General features: G+C 44.1%; 3 protein-coding genes across 4 annotated transcripts; all 3 read left to right on the top strand.

The window, feature by feature from the left end:
- Positions 1–3,364: 3,364 nt before the first annotated feature.
- Positions 3,365–4,300, top strand: LOC100822221 (early nodulin-like protein 1). The gene is made up of 2 exons (XM_003567065.4): positions 3,365–3,616; positions 3,745–4,300. The coding sequence occupies exons 1-2, from the start codon at positions 3,430–3,432 to the stop codon at positions 4,173–4,175; spliced, it is 618 nt and encodes a 205-aa protein (XP_003567113.1). The 5' UTR covers positions 3,365–3,429; the 3' UTR covers positions 4,176–4,300.
- A 1,022-nt stretch (positions 4,301–5,322) lies between these two features.
- LOC100833579 (homeobox protein HAZ1) lies at positions 5,323–12,033 on the top strand. The gene is made up of 9 exons (XM_003569756.4): positions 5,323–5,454; positions 7,546–8,212; positions 8,421–8,586; positions 8,680–8,803; positions 8,890–9,002; positions 9,114–9,716; positions 10,140–10,427; positions 10,768–10,857; positions 10,984–12,033. Exons 2-9 carry the CDS (start codon positions 7,656–7,658, stop codon positions 11,626–11,628), a joined length of 2,586 nt encoding a protein of 861 aa, XP_003569804.1. The 5' UTR covers positions 5,323–5,454; positions 7,546–7,655; the 3' UTR covers positions 11,629–12,033.
- A 2,149-nt stretch (positions 12,034–14,182) lies between these two features.
- Positions 14,183–19,184, top strand: LOC100833270 (dynamin-related protein 5A). Of its 2 annotated transcripts, none has more exons than XM_010234014.3 (8): positions 14,183–14,642; positions 14,775–14,966; positions 15,073–15,279; positions 15,396–15,824; positions 15,935–16,162; positions 16,237–16,432; positions 17,306–17,966; positions 18,672–19,184. In XM_010234014.3, exons 1-8 carry the CDS (start codon positions 14,274–14,276, stop codon positions 18,856–18,858), a joined length of 2,469 nt encoding a protein of 822 aa, XP_010232316.1. In that variant the 5' UTR covers positions 14,183–14,273; the 3' UTR covers positions 18,859–19,184. The 2 variants fall into 2 exon arrangements, with proteins under 2 accessions (XP_010232316.1, XP_003569803.1); XM_003569755.4 differs by having other exon boundaries at positions 14,184–14,642; positions 17,309–17,966.
- The last annotated feature ends 1,467 nt before the right edge of the window (positions 19,185–20,651 follow it).

The raw sequence follows: 20,651 nt of genomic DNA, 5'->3' as shown, positions 1-20,651 counted from the left end.
CAACAGGCAACAATTTTTATGCAGCTTCAAATTTTTGTCTCCCTTAGCTGCATTGAAAACACAAGGGCACCATAACAAAAGAGGTAATCTTTTTCTTCCTAATCACAAATTTTTATGCAGCTTCAAATTATTGTCTCTTCTATGTTGTTACTCAATGCATATCGTTGTGTGGTGGATAATCTCATGACCCAGAGAGTTAAACAGGCAAGCATTATGACCACCAAAAATTTATCTTTGTTAGAATTGTTGCCAATCCTTTATTGATGTTGTTAATTTAACTCTCTTTTTTGTGGGGCTTTTAATTTAACTCTCTTTTTTTGTGGGGCTTTTAATTTAACTCTCTTTGTCTGTTTTTATTATTGACATGTGCCCTCAATTTCTGCATGTCGCAATTAGACTATTTGCGTGCAGTGGGCAAGTTTATCTCTGCACTTGTGCAACTCTAGCTGACACAATGCCATGCTCTTTCAAGGATAGAAAACAGACCATGCAGAATTCCTCTCCCAGTGTTCGAAAAAGGCAGCAAAGTGATCCATACTCCTTCCATTTTACAAAGGTTGGCGTATTTTGTTTCGTTAAGACAAACATTTGACCAATTAAAACTCTATTGATATGTCTTTTTTCATACATGAAATTTATATCAATGGATTCGTCTTTAAAAGTTCTTGCTAATGATCATGGCTTTATATCATATAACTTACATATTAATAGAGTAATTCTTGATCAAAATGCTTGTCTTAACGAAACAAAATATGCCAATCTTTGTGAAATGGAGGGAGTATTATTTACCGGAATCCGGGGACAAGACACGGTAAAATGATAGAGTTCTCTTTAAGTTTCTGCGTGTCTTCAGATTTCAACTTCGAAAAAGAAAATGGTGTTTCATCTTTAAAGCTTATTTTTCAGGTACCTCCAACTATCAAGTTTGTATTAGACGGAGAAATGACACCTTATTTACTTGTGATGGATCTGATTTTACAAGCCAGAAAATAATCTTGGTTCTGCTAAAATTTCTTTTCTCCTCGGTATTTACTCATTGTAACTGGGGATGTCTCATCCTAGGTGATATCTCTTTACACGTTATTGGCAAGAAATCTGCAGCTGGTGCAACATACAAATCAATGGAGTTAGTTGTATGTTTCATCTTCATGATAACTGTATTAAGCAATTGTCATATCATGTATGATGATCAAATCAAACATATAGATCCTTTAGTGACTTCAAATTTGAACACCACCAAAGCTACTACTCTCCTGCAATTGACTTCTAATTAATTTTTTCTATGTAGCTTGCCTTAGAGTTTAGATAAAGTCGATAGCATGTATGGAGCACAACAATCTCTAACTATCTCGTACAGAAGCTTATGACCAACTCTTTTGCTAACTATCTCGTACAGAAGCTGCTGGATGTTTGTGATGAGGAGCAGAGGCTGAGGATCATCGCTATACTGACCGAGGACCCTGTGAAGCTGGTGAAAATCTCCCTAAAAACCCATGGGTAATGATCTTCTCTTCAAAACTGATCAATTAAGTGCATTATGTTCCTGACAGTAGAAGTAACAGGACTTGTAACCAATATATTGATTTGAGAATATTGTGATTTAGTTTGGACAAGTATACTGGCAGCAGAACAAGTTTTCTATGATGCTTGCATCTTGTCAATGACCTTAATGTGAATCATGTCATACAGTAATGCTTGACAAACTTTGGTGCACAGAAGAACAAGGTAAATATAAGTGTTTAGTTTACGGTCTGGTTTTTATTATGTAGTGTAGTATCACCTTGATTAGCTATTTATTGCTAGATTGTTACCTTTGACCAATTATTAGTTTTCATATTTTCTCACAAATGCAACTCCATCTGGTGTCGGATCAAAGGAATTTACTTGCTATGTTGTGTGGACAATGCCACATTCTGCACAATCTAGGGTGCTGCAAAATGGATGCCCTCCTTTTGCATTAAAAACACCTCACCTGCAGCCCTTATTTTTTTTTTCCACATATAAGCTTTCACTGAAATAGGATAGCTTCAAAGTGTCTTTTTCTGAAGCCGCTTTTTTGCATCTGAAGTTATTATTCAGTTTTGCATACGGCGCTCACTTCCCTCTTGATACTTCGTACGTGCGATCATGAAGCATACCAGTCAACTAATTGCTACAGCCTGAAACATTCATGATCAATTTCAGTTCCCAATTTTACTCGCTAATTTTTTACTGCAGAATTCTAAAATCTCTTTATCTATGTAGGCACCACTTCTAGCATGACATGATGAACAGGGCTTTTCTGATGATGGCTACATAGTAGCTAATTACTACGGTGAAAGGCTACATTATCCAATACCGACGGCTAGTATTTTCTACATGCTCATCTGTACCAACTTTGCACATAATTTTTTTATGACGCAGGTGTAGGACGGTTTCAAGCTCAGACAACGATTTTTGGTACATATTTTGAAGTACAAATTCAACGAAGTTGTAAACAATATCTCATATCAACAAGGTATACCTTCTTTTTCGGGAGTCCATCTGAAAGGAATCTCAAAGATAAGCGTGCTTGGCCAAAAGCAATTTGAGGACAGGTGACTGATCGAAAAGTTTCTCCCAGGGCGTGCTTGGCCAAGGGCAATTTGAGAATGGGTGACTGATCGGAAAATTTCTCCCATGAACGCATGAGTGAACACAAAGTGCGCTAGAAAGACATGCGTTGGTATGTGGGGCCAATCTAGAAGCTTAGAGAGCTGCCGGGAGTGACGATGTGGCATTACATTGAATACTTGTTGCTTCCAATTTATGCCGAGCTTTAATATTTCTATACCTAATTATAATATATTTATGTGCTCGCGGATTTTATTGGTTGCACGCGCAAGTTTTACATTGCTACAGATTCACAACAATTTTAATGGTTCAACGAGAAAACAATAATAACGAATAGAAATTAAATTCAACAACACTTATTGTGGACGCACGTGCAAGCTCACTAATTGATCTGAAAAATTCGGATTAGAGGGAAGATATTATTCGAATGCATTCTATAAAAACCGAAATTCAGGCCTGGCCTGTAGAAATTCGATTGGGAGTTCAGGAAATAGAGGACGGGCGTCCCTTCCTTTGGGCCTGGGCCTGGAGTTGACTGGTCAGTGCACACGTATTGACGTATACGGTTGAAAAAGGAAATCATTCCTCCTCCGATGCGCACGAGAAAATCTAGGTTGAAAAGCGGCGCAACTTCGTTGGTTGCATTTGCATGCAGGCATAGTCACGGCCGAGGGTTTATCACAAGCCTACACCTGTTCCTCGTTACCTCATCAAACATATCCCGCGCTGCCTATATAGACTGTCGTCCGCGCTCCTTCCATACACATCCATCTCTCTTGCTGTCCTTCTGCATGCAGCTGCAACCACGCCAAAAACATATCAATCGATCTAACAACCATGGCGAAGCCTGAAAGCAGGTCGTGCGTGGCCTGGTTTCTAGTACTTGCAATGGGCTTCACGGCCATAGTTTCGTCGGAGGCGTACGTTTTCTACGCCGGCGACCATGACGGATGGGTCGTCGATCCTGTCGAGAGCTACAACCACTGGGCCGAGCGCAATCGGTTCCAGGTCGGAGACACCATCGGTACGCATGCACATCTCGTCTCACCACTGTCCTCGATCGCCAGCGTCAATCTATTCTATCGTGATTCGTGAATTTATAATTGAACTGTGATTAATATTTTTGGTTCCCTGGCTCAATCGCACGTGCAGTGTTCAACCATGGCGAGAGCGCGGACAAGGTGGTGCTGCTGGTGAACGAGCCGGACTTCGACACGTGCAACACGCGCAACCCTGTCCGCCGGCTCGACGACCGGGGCGGCCGCTCGGAGTTCCGTTTCGACCGGCCAGGCCCCTTCTTCTTCATCAGCGGTGACGAGGACCGGTGCCAGAAGGGCAAGAAGCTGTACATCGTCGTGATGGCGGTTCGGCCGCATGCGAAGGCGCCGGCCATGGCACCGGTGGCTCCCGGGCCGATGTGGGCGTCGGCGCCGGAGATCGCTCAGGGCCCCGGTGACGATGGTGTGTCGCGCACCTCGCAGCAGGCGCCACCGCCAACGGCAGGCGCGACGAGGTTGGTTCTGGGTGGAGTCGTCTTTGGCGCTGCTGCTGCTGTTGGGATTCTTGGCGCTTTCGTGCTCTGAAATACCGTGGAGATCGGAGAGGACACTCGGACCTATGTACTCCCGTTTTATTCTCGTATCAATAGGGTAGTTCTTCGTGTGATATAGGCCCGTGGGACTGTATGGGAGTAGTGCACAAAATAAAATGCGGTTATATGTTACACGTACAGTAACGAAGAGCGTGGATACTGAGCCGTTTCGTGAGATTTGATTTGTTATGGTCCAACGAATATATATTGTCCGCGAGTGCTGGCGCCATATGTCATCGTGCAAGGAGTTATACGCAGTTACACTTCATCTATCTAGAAACCCCACGTTCACTCCCGTCCATCGATGTGCAATTCCTTCTACCACTTTGCTTATTTCTTTATCCCGTGTCTAGTTTTCTCATATGATTGTTACGAGAAGGCAAAGTAGGCGCGACGGATGTCCAGATACGGAATGCCAAAATGTAGATCCAAACTTTTATAACAGGCCTAATGCATTCAAGTCAAATAAAGCGGCATCCGTGTCTATGCAAATTCAAATACGCAACAAATATACGAATCCGGCCAAATGGATCAGACGATAAGTAGGGATGTAAACGGGCAGCCGGTAAGGGCCCGTTTAAGCCCGTTTAGCTCTAACATAAGCCAAAGGACAGAAGTAAAGGAAAAAACTGTGAAGGAATAAAAGGCAAACGGGCCTTGCGGTGCCGTTTAGAGCGTCATTTACATCCTTAACGATAAGTGTTGCTCGACAAGAGCTCTATCTGCGTGCGCGACAAGTTCAAACTACTTCACATCTAAATCAATTTGATTTGGTTGTTGTATAGGTTGCTGTATTCGGTCAGACTCCTGATATAATCTGTTGTTCTCGCAAAAAAAAAACTGTTGTTCACTGCAAATATAAGTGAGACGCATGCCGGTTAAGCTGTGCGATTCCTGCTCGGTACGCAGGCGGCAGGCCGCGACCACGATAACACTTTGCTTATGCTTCACGCCATCCTGATACAGAAAATTCTTTAGGAACCTTTCATCTCAAATTCTTTGAGAAATGTTTTTTCTTTTGAGAGGTCAAATTCTCTGACAAGAGACCGCACCCGCAAGGATTTGGCCAGGCCGGCCTGCTCTCACGGGCCTGGGCTCCAAAGGCGGCCCAGCGACCGCTGTTCCGGAGACGCGATAAACAAAGCCCTAGCACGATTGCCTTGTAAGCGCGTAGTCAGAGTCCATCCCGACGCTCGCGGGAGGGTGTCTCTCCTCCGTCTCTGGAAGCTGCGAAATCGGCGGGAGGCGCGCGTTGCTGCGCCCGCGGTGAGGTCAGTTCTCCCTCCACATCCTCCACCTCCATCGTGCCGTCCGCACGTGACCCGTCAGCTGCCGGCGGGTTCGATCTCCGCTTACCCCGCCCTTCCATGGCCGGGCGGCAGCATCCGAGAGCCTTAACCACCGCCCGGACAAGCATTCCTGTGCCGTTGCCGTCCCGTCCGTGCGGGAGGGTGGACTTTTTTCACCGCAATCGCGCCGGGGTTTAGCTCGCCGGCCACCGATTTGCGTCCCTTGATACGGCCGCTTGCCTCCACCGCCGATCTCATCCGCGCCCCGGCCACAATTGCTGTTATGTCCCCGCGTTTATATGTATCTTATGTCTTCGCGTTTACGTTTCCCCGCATACCTCCCATCTCCATACGCCGCAATACGTTTTCTTATCGTTCTGCGTCCAATCGCACCTCTCATGCTCTTCTGTTTCTCCCTTTATTGATCTATGCCCTTTCTATGGAGATGCTAAATGGTATTTTGCGATTATTCAGTGCGAATCTAGGTTTGTTGTACATAGCGGCGTAATATTTTGGTTGCTTCACTGCGAATTTAGAATAGTTACCTGGACAGTATATTAGGTGATTTAAGTATACTTTGTGTTGAAGGAGGTGGCTTCAGCTTCAGATCTGGAAGTGGTGGGTGGAGAGAGAGGGAAATACTTGGGGTTCTCCTGTGCTGGTTAGTTAGTTGGGCGAGCTGTGCCAATATGGTTTACTGGCCATCTCAAGTTGCGTTTCCCCTGCTACACTCTCTAATACTCCCCATCTTATGCACAGTAGCTCCCTAATCTAATCAGCTATCGCGTGATATGACATGAGCATGCACGGCATCAAGAAAGAAGTAGAGTAAATCACATAGAGGGAACTGAAATAACATCGGCGAAACAATTGTGACATGAGAGAAGATTTGCCGAAGCCGCCACAAATTTGTTAAAGTGCGACTCAGTGGTACAAGGGACTGTCTCTCTGATACAACCCTGTCGAACCTATTAGGACACTCAGATTCTTACAGCTGACAAGTACCTACTATATTATACTGCATGGACATTCAGATGAGTGGCTGCCTGGGGTGAACGGTTTTCCGCCATGTGATTGGGCCACACTCGGTTCGCTGGTGGTTCCGCTAGAGCTAGCTTCGCTCCAACCAATTCTTTCATACCCTCAGCTGGTTGTGGTGGTGCAGACCAGTTCATGCATGCGCAGTGCTGTGGTCGTGCGGTTGACGCGTCCATTCAAGAATCTAATCTAAATAATAAGTTAGCCCCTAATCCTCTCAAGTGCCTCTAATTGCTTCTACCTTGCTTTGGTTTAATTGAGTTGTGGCCTCGCCTTATGGCTTTTTACAGTCCCCCACATGCCGTTTTGCAGTAGAAGTACAACTCTGATTTTCCCTCTTTTTTGGAAGCCTTTAACCACGTTCTCCTAATCCCAAGTATAATGAGTTTGGTTAGGTTGCGACCTCAACACTCCCTCCATTTTGATAGTGACGTGTATTCACTCATATCACACACCATAAAACAGGAGTGATCTCCTCAGATTCTTTTATATCAATCAGAATGAGCTGCTTCAGTTGCGGTAAAAAAAAATGAGCTGCTTCAGCGAAGAGCATTCCATCAAAAACACAAGCCAACTCTACATCTATCAGCATTGTAGTTTCATGGCTGTTTCATTTTTTGTTTGCTATAATAGTTCAGCGATACCAACATGTCACTGTTTTACCGTGTCAAGTTCAATTTGGAATATCAAGAGCTTGTGCACAATTGATGCGTCAGTTTAATTTTACGCTAACATGTGTATAGATCCAACATAAAGGATGCTGTTGCATGGTCCTTTCTTTTGGTTTCTGCATTCCCTTGCATTATTTTATACCCCCTCCATTCCATATTAATTGGCACAGATTTAGTGCCAATTAATATGGAACGGAGGGAGTACATATTTTGACCACTTAAGTGTTAGTTGAACTCTAGTGTAAACTATAAGATAAACGACAGGTCCATCCAAACCAAGTACTTAAAACACTTGTGAGCAATTTCTTTTACCAGTTTGTTTGTGCTGTTAATAATCATATGTCCGTTTATTCTATTGTTGTAGGCCACGACACATCTCCCCCTCCAGAAAGCAATTGCTAAGGTTTTCCTTGAGCCTCACAAGACTGGTCTGGCAGTTTATACAGAAGAGGTCCATCTGTGGTTATCATTTGCATGGATAAAATATCTGCTTCTGGTCTTGTTCAGGACAATGGAAAAATTGGGAATATTACAGCCTCTTCGCCTGCCAAGGGGAAAAGGGGAAGGAAAGGGTCCCAAGTAGTTGCAAGTAAAACATATCCCTTGAGATCTGCTCATAGTAGTGCCAGGGTGCTTCGGTCTACCTCGAAAAACAAGAATAGGATACCTGATGAGCCAGCAACCCCCTTGAGATCTGCACATAGGAGTGCCAGGGTGCTTCAATCTACCTCAAAAAACAAGAGTAAGACACCTAATGAGCCAGTAAATATCTTGGGATCCACACATAGCAGTACCAGGGTGCTTCGCTCTACCTCAAAAAAGACGGCTAAGGCACCAATTGAGCCAGTAAATGATAATACTACTTTTCAACCAGCTGCGAGAAAAAGGAAAAGAGGCAGGCCCTCGAATGCAGCGAGTCCCAAGAATGATCACATCAAAATTCGTCAGCGAGTTAGATACATTTTGAATCGGATGAACTATGAACAAAGTTTAATTCAAGCTTATGCCAGTGAAGGCTGGAAAGGTCAAAGGTTTGTCTCTCTGAATCACTATATTTTAGATTTCTCAAATCTCTATTTTAACTTGTTGGGGCCATCTGGAAAGCATTAACCTCTGGATAAAAAGTCACGTGCCTTTTAATTTAGATGTTCCAATAGGTATTTCTGTGGTTCTTTCGATACCATTCAGCCTCTGGACCCTCTTACACTCGTTTGTCTAATAAGTACATAACCCATGTAGCTTGGAAAAGATAAGACCTGAGAAGGAGCTTCAACGAGCCAAGGCAGAAATCTTGCGATGCAAGTTAAGAATTCGAGAAGCTTTCCAGAATATGGATTCTCTTCTATCTGAGGGAAAGCTTGAAGAATCTTTGTTTGATTCTGAGGGAGAAATATCTAGCGAAGATGTAGGTCATCTCGTTTTGTTCTTGACATCTCTCTTACTTTTATGTACTCATGGTTATCACTTTAATACATAGATGTTATGTTTTACCGTGCAGATTTTCTGTGCCATATGTGGTTCAAAGCATGTTACATTAAGAAATGATATCATTCTTTGTGATGGAGCCTGCGTTAGAGGGTTCCATCAGAAATGTTTGAACCCTCCTTTATTGGCACAAGATAGTAATATCTTTGTCCTTTTTTCCTTTCTTGATATAGAAAGCATCATGGCCTATGTTGCTCATGCATTTAATCACATTTGTTGCTAGTTCCTCCGGGGGATGAAGGATGGCTTTGCCCTGCTTGTGATTGCAAATTGGATTGTATAGATGTACTAAATGAACTCCAAGGGAGCACACTTTCTATTCATGACTCATGGGAGGTAAAAATCTACGAACCACACTGTTAGTAGTAAATTACCGTACAGTCCTACATTGCAAGGTAACTGAGACTGAATTATATTCCAGAATAAGCCTATATTTGTTCTCTGCAGAAAGTTTTTCCCGAGTCAGCTTTGCTTGCGAATGGTTCAAATCAGATTGGTTCATCCGATCTTCCATCGGATGATTCAGAGGACAATGATTATAGCCCTGCTTTAGCTGAAGGGCAGATGGTGGATGAAAACAAATCATCTGCAGAGGATGAGGACGAAGTATCAGATTCTGATGACTCAGATTTTATGACATCGTCTGATGCTTCTGAACTTTCTATGAAGAAAAGGTCTGAATCAAAGAACAAAAAGACAGTCGATGACCTTGGTTTGCCTTCTGAGGACTCTGGGGATGATGACTTCGATCCAGCAGGTCCAGTTTCCAGCGAAGACCAGAAGGCCAAAACTAACTCAGAGGAGTCAGACTTCACATCTGACTCTGATGATTTCTGTGCTGAGATTGCTAAATCTTGTGGCCAGGATGAAGTTTCGCCACCTTCATCTTCAGACCATGCTGATGGAATCGAAATCAGCGCTGTTGATAATCAACTTGGTCAAGAAGATAACAATCGTATAATTATGGAGACCGAACTAGATCAGGACGTGGTGCTTCCAGTTTCAAGTAGGCGACAAGTTGAACGTTTGGATTACAGAAGGCTTTATGATGTATGTCTTCTCCCAGCATTTCTCCATACTATAAATGAGTGTTTCTTATATTCAGTTTCCTACTTGAAAACCTTTTGTCGGTTTATTTTTGTCATGTTGGCCAGAAGAGCAATGCCCTACCCCACACAGGAAATAAAATATATTCAATATGAGATAACATATTCATTAAACAGAATAAAACAATTTAGAGGCAAAAGCTATCTTAGTCTTGCTCTTAGGCACTGTAGTTTACCTAGTCACAACACACAATCTCATTTAGGCTCAGTTGGAGGTTGTTACCTTGTTGTGAACTGCAAACTTTCAGACTAGGAATCAGTCCACTGTTTGTGGAAAGCCACATAATGCAGTAAAGCTATTCCGATTCTCTTATCACGTGTGCCTTGATCTTACTCCTATCCATTTATTTCATGTTGTAATTTGAAGGAGGCTTATGGAAAAGAAATGTCTGATTCAAGTGATGATGAAGAGTGGTCTGGAGATAGCACATCCTCAAATGGAAATCTAGATGACAGTGGAACAGATTCGCTTGCTGGGTCTCTTCAGTTTGCGAAAATACACTCTAGAAGACCGCAAGCTGGGCACCAGAATAATAAGCATACTCCACAGACTGGACGATGCAGTGTTTCAACTGGACAGTGCAGTGAAGTGCTTTACTCCAATGGTAGTAGTAGCACGTCCCATAAAAAACATTTTGGTCCTATTATTAATCAGGTATAGAATGACTAACTGTGCACTCCCTCCGTTCTAAAATGTAAGGTGCCCATGCAGCCAAGTTCATGTTTGACCAACAATTAGACCAGTGAATGTGAGTTATGTGACAAAAATAAGTCATTGGAAGATAATTTTGAATATGATTTGGATGGTGTCATTTTTGCGTCACATAAATCTCATTTTATTACATGTTATTGGTCTAACTTGAATCTTGGGATGTGAAGGCGTCTTACATGTTGGAGTAAATGGAGTACCTCTTATCATTTTAATCGGATACCGAAAACGTGAAATATTGAATTGTTAACTATTATATGCCATTGACCCTCCATTTCTCTTGCAGAAGCTTAAGGTGCATTTGGAGAAAGATCCTTATCCTAGTCGCCCAACAAAAGAAAGTTTGGCACAAGAGCTAGGCCTGACATTCAATCAGGTTCTAACCACCACTTCTGTTCTTCCTCCCAAATGTATTTCTTGCTGCACTACCTTTTTTTTATGATAGCTGTATTCCAATTCGGGTTGCCATTGTATTTGCCCTCATTAGAGTTTCTTTTGACAGGTCAGTAGATGGTTTTCTAGCGCTCGTCATTACTCAAGAATTGCTGGTGCGAAAAAAGAGAAGCATCCAGAAAATTATACTGCTGAGAATGATAGAACCGCTGCAGATATACAACAGAGAGAACCCAATGGCAAGGTATTGGAAAAACAATCTGTAGATAGAATTGACAATGTTTCTGAGGGAAGGGTGGCAGCACAAAATAATATTGATGAAGGTAAGAAAGGAGATGCCCCATTCAAACAAGATATCAGCTGTGAGCAGACAGTGGTTGTGATTCCTACGGTTGTCAACCAAAATTGCACTACGAACTCAAGAAAAGTTGGCTCACCAAATAGTGTCCCCGGGGAAAATCAGCACAGTGGTACCTCAAGGAAAGCAGAACATACCCCATTGAAACAAAATACCGGCTGCAAACAGACAGTGGTTGTGTCTCCTGTTGACAATCAAAACTGCACTGCCAGCACAAGTAATGTCGGCTCACCAAAAAGTGTGCCTGGAGGAAACAAGCGCCGTGACGCATCACGGAATATTGGAAGCCCGAGAGCTGGGTCTGCAGGGAACAAGATTCCTGGGCTAGAACATGTGGACGAAGCAAGGAGAAAGGCAATACTGCGGGAGCTGAGAAAGATGAAGGCAGGCAGGTGAAAGCTCCCAAGGGATATTTTGAACTATCAGCGGGAGCTCTGGTTTGCTTTTCATCAGATGGGCTAGGAACCCTGGTGAAGATGGCTGATAGCCATATATTTTATGTCCCTTTTAGAGCCTTTCTAAGCTTCCAGCAAGAAGTTCTGACTGGGTGCATCTGGAATCTGAAGTACTTGAGCCTCAACATGGGCTAAGCTGAGTGATCACAGTATTAGCGTACTCTGTAGAGTGTAGACTGCACCGGACATAAGAAATGTCGTTGGCCATGTTGTATCATCTAGATGGGTAGACATGTTTAAAAAACTGATGTGAACCGTTCCTTTGATTGTATCTTGTTCTTTTGACATTCTGTAAACTGAGATTTGTTCCGCCCTTTTTTTTGACGAAACAACCTTCAGCGGGTTATTTATTGCCAAAGAACGGTCGAAAAGAATTCGACCGCGGAAGAAGTGGCCCGGTTTATAAGGGAAACTGGGCCGAAAACCGAACAGAGGGAAAACACATGAAAAAAAACACTAGAGCTTGGAGGTAGGAATCAGAGGGTCTAGAAAATACAACCTAAGTAACGATGATACTAAGTAACATCATCTGAACCGGAAACGAGAACACCCAAACCCAAATTCACTACAGGAAACGAGAGCACCCAACCCAAATTCACTACAGGGTGCATCTCAAAAACAACCTGCACGATCAGTCCACCCTTGAATGCTTCTTGTGCCGACAACTCTCCAACTGAATAAAACTGATCCTTGGCGACGACAAAGGCCCACAACCAAAGAGACTTCTACAATGACTGTCAGGAGTCACAAGCTTATACATTAACCTCCTGAGAAAGCGTCGATAGATCATCACAAGTGAACCCAAGCGCGGCGAGGTCCACTTGTGCCTTTCCGCTGATACCAGCCAAGACACGAATCGCCTCAATCGCCTTGGGCGTGAGCGGCTTCTTGTACATCTCCAAGCATGCCTTCATCCTCTGCTTTGCACTCTCCTCAGGGTCATCCTCTTTTTCCTTTCCATCTGGCAATTCTCCAAAAGCCTCCGCAAGCCTAATCTCAACCCGCTTGGCCACCGGAATAGTGCAACCTTTGTTTTTCTTGACCAACCGGCCGCTACGCTGCACAGCATGAGGTGTAGCAACCGCCTTGACCTGTTGGGGCAAGGGGGTTCCGAGCACAGAACATTGGGGCATGCAGGTAAACTTGTTGATGAAATCCGTTACCATGGTAGGTGATGCCGCAACATCCACTGGATTTTCATAAGGTGCGATAAAGGCCTTCATCATGCGCGCCACATTGAAACCACCGTTCTTGTTGACCTTAGGGGAGGAGATTGGGTGCCCCAACTGAGGCGGCATCTCCTCAAGCGGGCAAGGCATCTCGACGGGAGGGATGATCTCAGCACATGACAGCGTAACAGTCGTAGAACACTAGACATCAGATCCCAGGGAGCACGAATTCAGATCAGTCACCAACACGGCAGGTTGTGCCACTGGAATATCAACCTCAATAGTCGCAACGGAAGCCCAGAGACGAGAAGAGCAAGGGCCAAAAAGACAATCTGCTCTCTCATCAGTGAAGTCGACAGCAAGCTCCTTCGGCGGGTCGAGCAAAGTTGGAGAAGCCTCTGAAGCAGCCGCGGCAGTGGCAGTCTCCACCTGTACAATAGGCACAGGGGCGAGTCTACCAAGAGTGACCTCACACCGCTCAAGAAGAGTTCCCAATTGCAAGACCAAACTCTGCATGAGGTGGCGATATCAGGTAGGGGCTGGACAGTCTCTTCCAGGCAAACGGTCGCCATCCCATGCAGCTCGACACGCAGCAGCTCAGCTTCCTCACTTATTTTTCGAGGAAAGGCTTGCAGCCCTGCTTTTTATAGAAAACCACCGTTTGTTTAGAAACACTGATTACAACGCCGCAGGCACACCAAACACCCAACGCCTGCTGAAGACTTGAGTTGTGGAGCTTTATCTGGAACACATGATGTCAAAAGTTGGTTACGGATACGATCAGCTCACAAACCAACTAAGCTCCTTTGATTTTTGCCCGGGAGATCCAGGCAACAAGATCAATGACATTCTGCCTGGGATTTGGATCTCCAATTTCACATCAATAGAAGAGTAATAATATGGCTTTGGTTTCTGCAATCAGCTGCAGTTAAGCTCCAGCCAGTTATTGTGATTGTTTGCTCTTTTTTTGCGGGGGATTGTGATTTTTTACTCTATCACCATGTTTTCTGTGAAGCCTACGTACCAGGAAAAGGAGGAATTTCTCGTTGAGCTCCTCTTTTCAACTACCTCAGTAATCGACTATCCGGTGGCCGTTTGTTTGTTATCGTGTCCTTTTTTGTGTGATTGTATCTTGTTCTTTTGATATGCACAGTCCTTGTTTTCTCGTGTGGTGCTTTCTGGGTTTTCTTTTCTTTTTGAAATATCTCTGTGGGTTCTTCTCAACAGTCTGAATGGGCTGGGCCGGGCTTCTTAATGCGATCCTGGAACAACGGAAGATCGGCCCGTCTCTTGTATAAGTATCACGACCCCAAACGGCTAGCAACCGGAACCCCAGTACCCTTTCCGGCTTTCCCATTCCTCCCCGGCATTTCAAATTCAAAGCCGTCGCTTCGAAGTGCCACTGGTTCTCGCATCCATGGCGACGAACCCCCTCTCGTCTCCGGCGGCGGGCAGGACGCCGAACCCCAAGGCGACGCCGTCCCCATCGACCCGCCGTAGCGCCGCCGATGCGGCCTCGGCTGCCGCTGCCGCGGCGGCATCTGACACGAAGGCGCGGTTCGAGGCGTACAACCGGCTGCAGGCGGCGGCGGTGGCGTTCGGGGAGAAGCTCCCGATTCCGGAAATAGTGGCGATTGGAGGCCAGTCGGATGGAAAGAGCTCGCTCCTGGAGGCCCTCCTCGGCTTCCGCTTCAACGTCAGAGAGGTGGAGATGGGCACCCGCCGCCCCCTCGTCCTTCAGATGGTCCATGACCCCACCGCCCTCGATCCGCGATGCCGCTTCCAGGTGTGTGCTCTGTTTCTCCTCCAAGGGTTTCCCCCTTATCTCTCGGTCTCAGATCGAGTCTGGTACTTCAGGCAATCTACTGGTAATCGCGAGCGAGCGACTGATTAACACGGGTTTCGCGACGTGTCGCAGGAGGAGGACTCGGAGGAGTACGGTAACCCAATGGTGCTGGCCTCGGCGATAGCTGACCTCATTAAGCAGCGCACTGAGTCGCACCTTCGGAAGATCCAAGCAGCCGTCTCGTCCAAGCCCATCGTCATGAGAGCCGAGTATGCCCACTGCCCCAACCTTACCATCATTGACACCCCAGGTTTCGTGCTTAAGGTAATCAGAGGTGATTTAAGTCAATTTGAGACTCCTACTTTTCAAAAGAGCAGTGACTGTTTAGTCAGTTTGTCAACTGTTTGATGGGATTGTGTGATTACTTTAGGCTAAGAAAGGTGAGCCAGAGACGACACCGGACGAGATCCTGTCGATGGTGAAGTCACTAGCGAGCCCGCCCCACCGCCTCATTCTGTTCCTCCAGCAGAGCAGCGTCGAGTGGTGCTCTTCGCTCTGGCTGGACTCAATTAGGGAGATCGATCCCACTTTCAGGCGCACCATGATAGTTATTTCCAAGTTTGACAACCGACTCAAGGTATGCCTGCAGAACAATCAGCATATGATAAGGTTCAATAGCATCTTCACTGTGAATTATGAAGCTAAATTGGTAGTGTGTCTTACGATATTCTCTCTGGTCTTGATCATTTAAAGGAATTTACCGAAAGGTGGGAGGTCGATAGCTACCTGAGTGCAAGTGGTTACCTTGGGGACAATATCCACCCATTCTTTGTGGCTCTTCCTAAGGACCGAGGAACGATCTCCAATGAGGAATTCCGGCGGCAAATATGTCAGGTAGATATTGATGTGTTGCGACACTTGCGAGATGGTGTGAAGGGGGGTTTCAATGAAGACAAATACGGTCCGTACATTGGGTTTAGCTGCCTCAGGAAGTACCTGGAATCTGAACTTCAGAAGAGGTACAAAGAAGCAGCTCCAGCCACCCTAGCATTGTTAGAGCAGAGATGCAGTGATGTGTCCATGGACCTATCAAGACTGGACTCCAAACTGCTAGCAACCTCTGATGTCTCTCAGCTGAGGAGATCGGCAATGCTTCATGCTGCATCTATTTGCACTCATTTGGTATGCAGACAAGACACAATCTGTCCTTGCCTAACGTTTCTTTCTAATTACATTGCTAATTGATGTACTGGTACTAAATAACTAATGTGCATTGCATTTCTGTATCAAAGCGTGCATTACTTGATGGAGCAGCTGATCCAGCCCCGGAGATATGGGGAAAAACTACTGAAGAGGAACAAATGCACAGTGGTATTGGCAGCTGGCCTGGCATCAGTGTTCATGTAAAACCTCCCAACTCCAGTCTCAAGCTGTATGGCGGTGCGGCTTTTGAGAGAGTAATGCACGAGTTCCGTTGTGCGACATACTCAATGGAGTGCCCACAGGTGTCAAGGGAGAAGGTACATTCTAGATTGGAACTTTCTAGGTCCATAATTTTGGGAAAGTAGTTGAATTGGGATGTTGATGCCATCAGGTTGCAAACATATTACTTGCCCATGCTGGAAGAGGTGGGAGCAGTGGAATGACTGAGGCAGCCGCTGAGATAGCACGTGCAGCTGCACGATCGTGGCTTGCTCCTCTTACTGAAACTGCGTGTGATCGGCTTGCATTTGTCCTTCAAAGCCTATTTGATCTTGCAATGGAGCGCAGCCGCAATGATGATTCGAGATGTAAGCCGGATTCTTGTTGTGCTGTTGTTCTTCTTGCTTGTAGCCATATTCAGTAAGCTAATTATTGTTTTCGTAGTAGTTTTTATCAGACAGATGACAACTGCTAGTACTTCCTCCATCCCATATTAAATATGGATGTATCTATGGCTAAAAAGCTTCTAGATACATGTAATAGAATGTCACTTAATATGGGACGGAGGGAGTAGCATTTTACAAACCAAATGTGTGCCATTAACTATCTGCATTCCTAACTTTAAACACGTATTCTTTCTTTTTTTGAGGAAACACGTATTCTTTCTATTACTGTTGATCACTTTATCCATTCAAAATTTGACCTTGCAATGGAGCGCAGCCGCAATGATGTTTCAGATGTAAGATTTGGATTTTGGCTGTGATGGTGTTCATCTTGCTTATAGCCACATTTTGTAATCTAATTACTATTTTTGTAGTAGTTTTTTTTATCTGACACATGACATCTGCTAGTAGCATTTTGCAAACTAAATGTGTGCTGTTAACTGTCTGCATTCCTTAACTTCTTCAAACACATGCTCTCTAGCCCATAAAAAGAACACATGCTCTCTCTATTTTTGTTCATCACTTTCTCCATTCCAAACTTATATGGTTGATCATCATTGTGGGCATTTACTGGTGAGCTAGTCTTTATATTGATATTACTATGGATCACTGTGTTATACGTGTATCTTCCATTCTAAAAGCTTTAAGCTTCTAAGATAATGTTATCATTTTGTCTTTTGCTCTATTATTATTTTCATCGTTTCACTGGAATTACATCTAGAGCGTTTGCAAAAAGTTGGAAGTCCTTGGAATGTAGGATCAATTAGCTAAAAAGTTACTTTCACCCCTTTTGCTCAGCAGATCAAAATGTTGAAAATATGGATGGATATGTTGGCTTCCTTGCTGCTCTCCGGTGTTCATATTACAAGTTTGTCAGGGATTTATCCAAGCAATGCAAGCAGATAGTACGACATCACCTTGATTCAGTTACGAGCCCATACTCCCATATTTGCTATGAGAGCGACTTTCTCAGTGGCATTGGGTCTGTAGCAAACTCCTTTCACAGGTTTAATCACATCACTGGAGTTGCATCGTTTGACCTATCAGATAGTGGATCAGCAATGGAGGAAGCCCAGGAGAACGTACCACCAAAAGATCATCAACAAATGACACCACCTGCTAAAGCAAATGAGTCAAGGGACATTCTGAAAGAAAGCCAGCTAACAGTTCCTGAGACGCCTTCTCCTGATCTGCCGGCTGATATGCATGCTGGTAAGAAGAAGGACAACGGAAATATCAATGACGGTGGGCCAAGGAAAAGGCATGCAAGAATGGCAGCATATACAAACCGGAATCATCATAACAACGTAACTGCCGGTGCTGATGATCTGGGCTCAAAATCTGGGTCATCGTACTCCAGTATATGCTCAATATCTGCTCAGTATTTTGCGAAAATGCGAGAAGTCCTGATTGAAAGGAATGTTCCTTCTGCATTGAACTCTGGATTCTTAACACCATGGTATGTTCTAAATTATAGCTATATTGTAGACATGTATTCCTGTTTCTTCTTGTTTAATCTGGAAATGAACTATAATTTGGAGTTTTAACCGACTGGTCACATCCACTAAAGTAGTCACCAGCTGAAAAATTGCCAGTTGTGGTTATTTTTTAACTCGATGAGCACGAAGCAAAAAATTTAACGAGCGCACATATTGAAAAAAAAGACTTTCACACGGCACAAATTCTGGGTTCACTTTAGTGGTTTAGCCCACGTGAAACTGTACCTTCATTGATTAGTTCCCAGTACTAATTCAGTGAGAGGGCTTGTGTAATTTCCGTTCAACTGATGATAGTACCACCTCCGTCCCAAAATATAAGGCATATTTCGTTTCTTTTGACCAAGCCTTTGACCAAAAATTACATCAATAATATACAATTTATGTGGCATAAAATTGATATCATTGTATTTATATTCAAAGGTACTTGCTATGGATATGATTTGAATCACATAAGTCATGTATTAATGGAGATGTTTTTGTCAAAGGCCTTGGTCAAAGCAAATGAAATATGCTTTAAATTTGGGGACAGAGATAGTAGTAGATATGAGCTAAATCTGCATTGGCTTCTATTGCATGTTAAACCATAAATGTGATTGTTGCGTAGATTGACCTATGTGTGAAGTTCTATTTTTCCTGATATTTTTGTTGTACTGAATGTGATGCAGCCGTGAAAGGTTGTTTTTAGCACTTGGCTTCGAGCTGTTTGCTGTGAATGATGATAAGTTCATGGACATGTTTGTGGCACCTGGCGCAGTTGATGCTATCCAGAATGAGCGACAATCTCTGCTGAAACGTCAAAAGATTTTGCTGTCCTGTTTAAGCGAGTTCAAGAACATCTCACGGACCCTGTAATGAAGATCTTCCTGGTGCTTCTGCCACAGACATGTATTTCATGAGCTTCAGTACAGCATAGTTCTTAGTGGTTGTTTTATTACACCCGCATCCTTCTTAGTCCCCATGCAAGTTATTCTCTGTATGTCAAATTCCTTATTGACAAGTTGTGTACCTCTTGACATTTGTTCAGCACTGATAATCTCCCTATCAGAAATTGGGGCTATACAATCATATTATGGCAACTTGGAGATGATTTTACAATTTTGAACCACACCTGTTTGTGCACGGCTCCTGCACGAAACTGTATACATATTATCTTAAGATGCAGCATGATTAGTATAAAACTTCTGCTACTCAGCATGTGGTCTGGTTGGGCTGTTTCTCTTTTAGATAAGTTGTGTGTGAGTGCACCACTGAACCGATTCAGCAGATTTGGTCACGAGGCTATGTGTTTAGAACTTTAGATATGCAGCTAATAAATATACTAGGCTGCTGTTTGTTGGAGTTTGATGACTCTCCCTGTATCTGTCTGGACATATTGTCAACTGTCACCATGCAACTTGCATGAAAAACCTGGTAAGATCAGAAGATATCTTTTGGTTTTGTTGCAATTATTTTTCATGCTTCCCTCCCCCCTCTACAAACAAACTGGAATTTCGTGTAACTTAACCCATTTTTTGTGCCACAACAACATTGTCTTGTCGCAAGGCCAAGTGTTCAGTATGCACCTAGAAATTATCCTAGGCTATTGTTAGTTGATTCTTGACTCCCTGCCTGTTTCTGTCTGGCTATATTTTCAACTGTCACCCTGTTACCTGCACAAAACTATCTGAGATCAGGCGAGATATCTTCCTGGTTCCGCATCCAACCTTTCATGCGTCCCACTTTCCACCGTTATTAAAAAACTTTTTTTTCGTGTAACTGAAGCCATGTTTTTTTTGCCATAGTCCCATTATGCTGTCGACGAATTGAGTGTCTGAGTGATATGCGCCTGCTGCTTTCTAGTCGTTCACTTTGGACAAACATGTAAATGTATTCTGGTTCCGTTTTGTTACTATGACCTGCCTAGTTGGCTCACATACAAATGGTTGGCAGCTCGTCAATTTCATCCACGCAACTGCTCAGTTGATGTAACTGGTAAGTTGGCCGTTTTCGTCATGGCCGCGAACCTCTACGGACGTGGTAACAATCCCTACAGGCAGCCTTTTCAAAAGGAAATGTCTTTGTAGGGAATCGATCGGGTGCCATTCTCAAACCAGCAGCATTTTCTTTGTGGTTCTAGAAAGAGTACGCTTTCTTTCTCACTCGCATGGCCCATCCGTTTGGTCAATGGTTGTTGGAGTGTTCTGTAACTCCAGACTCCATCGTCTAGGAAAAGGCATGGAAGATTTCAGTCTGCTTAATTGCTTAAACCTTGAAAAAGAATGAAATACAATTCCGAAAATTCCCTAGAAATCCCGTGAAATCCATCTATATCCATTAAGAGATTCCTCGAGTTTCATTGAGGCGACGGGGAGTCATTGAGTCCAACTGTAGACGGGAGCGAACGATAAAGAGCCGAGCGAGGTCCGACTCCAAAGACAGGAGATTTGGAGCTGGATTTCTCCACCATTTGTCCATTTCGGAGGCAGCTGCTGATGGGCATCTTCATCTTGTCATCCACTTGTGTGGTCCGAGGAGAGCTGGAGATGCAGAGTAGTGTGTGTGACGATGGAATCATGGTCTCACGGAGAACCCAAGGAAAGACCTAGGGGAGTCAATAGATCAACTCTTCTTTTTTTTAGGCGTCAATCGATCAACTGTTGGATTGT

Source organism: Brachypodium distachyon, chromosome 2 (genome assembly GCF_000005505.3).
Source record: "Brachypodium distachyon strain Bd21 chromosome 2, Brachypodium_distachyon_v3.0, whole genome shotgun sequence".
Classification (NCBI taxonomy): Eukaryota; Viridiplantae; Streptophyta; class Magnoliopsida; order Poales; family Poaceae; genus Brachypodium; species Brachypodium distachyon.
The sequence above is the reverse complement of the archived record's forward strand: the minus strand, read 5'-3'. Positions and strand labels throughout refer to the sequence as shown.

What these genes read in the sequence shown, in the direction of transcription:
- LOC100822221 (XM_003567065.4), top strand. Translation starts at nt 3,430, where the DNA reads ATGGCGAAGCCTGAAAGCAGGTCGTGCGTGGCCTGGTTTCTAGTACTT. An exon ending in CCAGGTCGGAGACACCATCG is followed by an intron (nt 3,617 to 3,744) that starts GTACGCATGCAC and finishes TCGCACGTGCAG; the next exon opens with TGTTCAACCATGGCGAGAGC.
- LOC100833579 (XM_003569756.4), top strand. Translation starts at nt 7,656, where the DNA reads ATGGATAAAATATCTGCTTCTGGTCTTGTTCAGGACAATGGAAAAATT. An exon ending in GAAGGCTGGAAAGGTCAAAG is followed by an intron (nt 8,213 to 8,420) that starts GTTTGTCTCTCT and finishes TAACCCATGTAG; the next exon opens with CTTGGAAAAGATAAGACCTG. An exon ending in TAGGCCTGACATTCAATCAG is followed by an intron (nt 10,858 to 10,983) that starts GTTCTAACCACC and finishes TTCTTTTGACAG; the next exon opens with GTCAGTAGATGGTTTTCTAG.
- LOC100833270 (XM_010234014.3), top strand. Translation starts at nt 14,274, where the DNA reads ATGGCGACGAACCCCCTCTCGTCTCCGGCGGCGGGCAGGACGCCGAAC. An exon ending in CACAGGTGTCAAGGGAGAAG is followed by an intron (nt 16,163 to 16,236) that starts GTACATTCTAGA and finishes TGATGCCATCAG; the next exon opens with GTTGCAAACATATTACTTGC. An exon ending in TCTGGATTCTTAACACCATG is followed by an intron (nt 17,967 to 18,671) that starts GTATGTTCTAAA and finishes AATGTGATGCAG; the next exon opens with CCGTGAAAGGTTGTTTTTAG.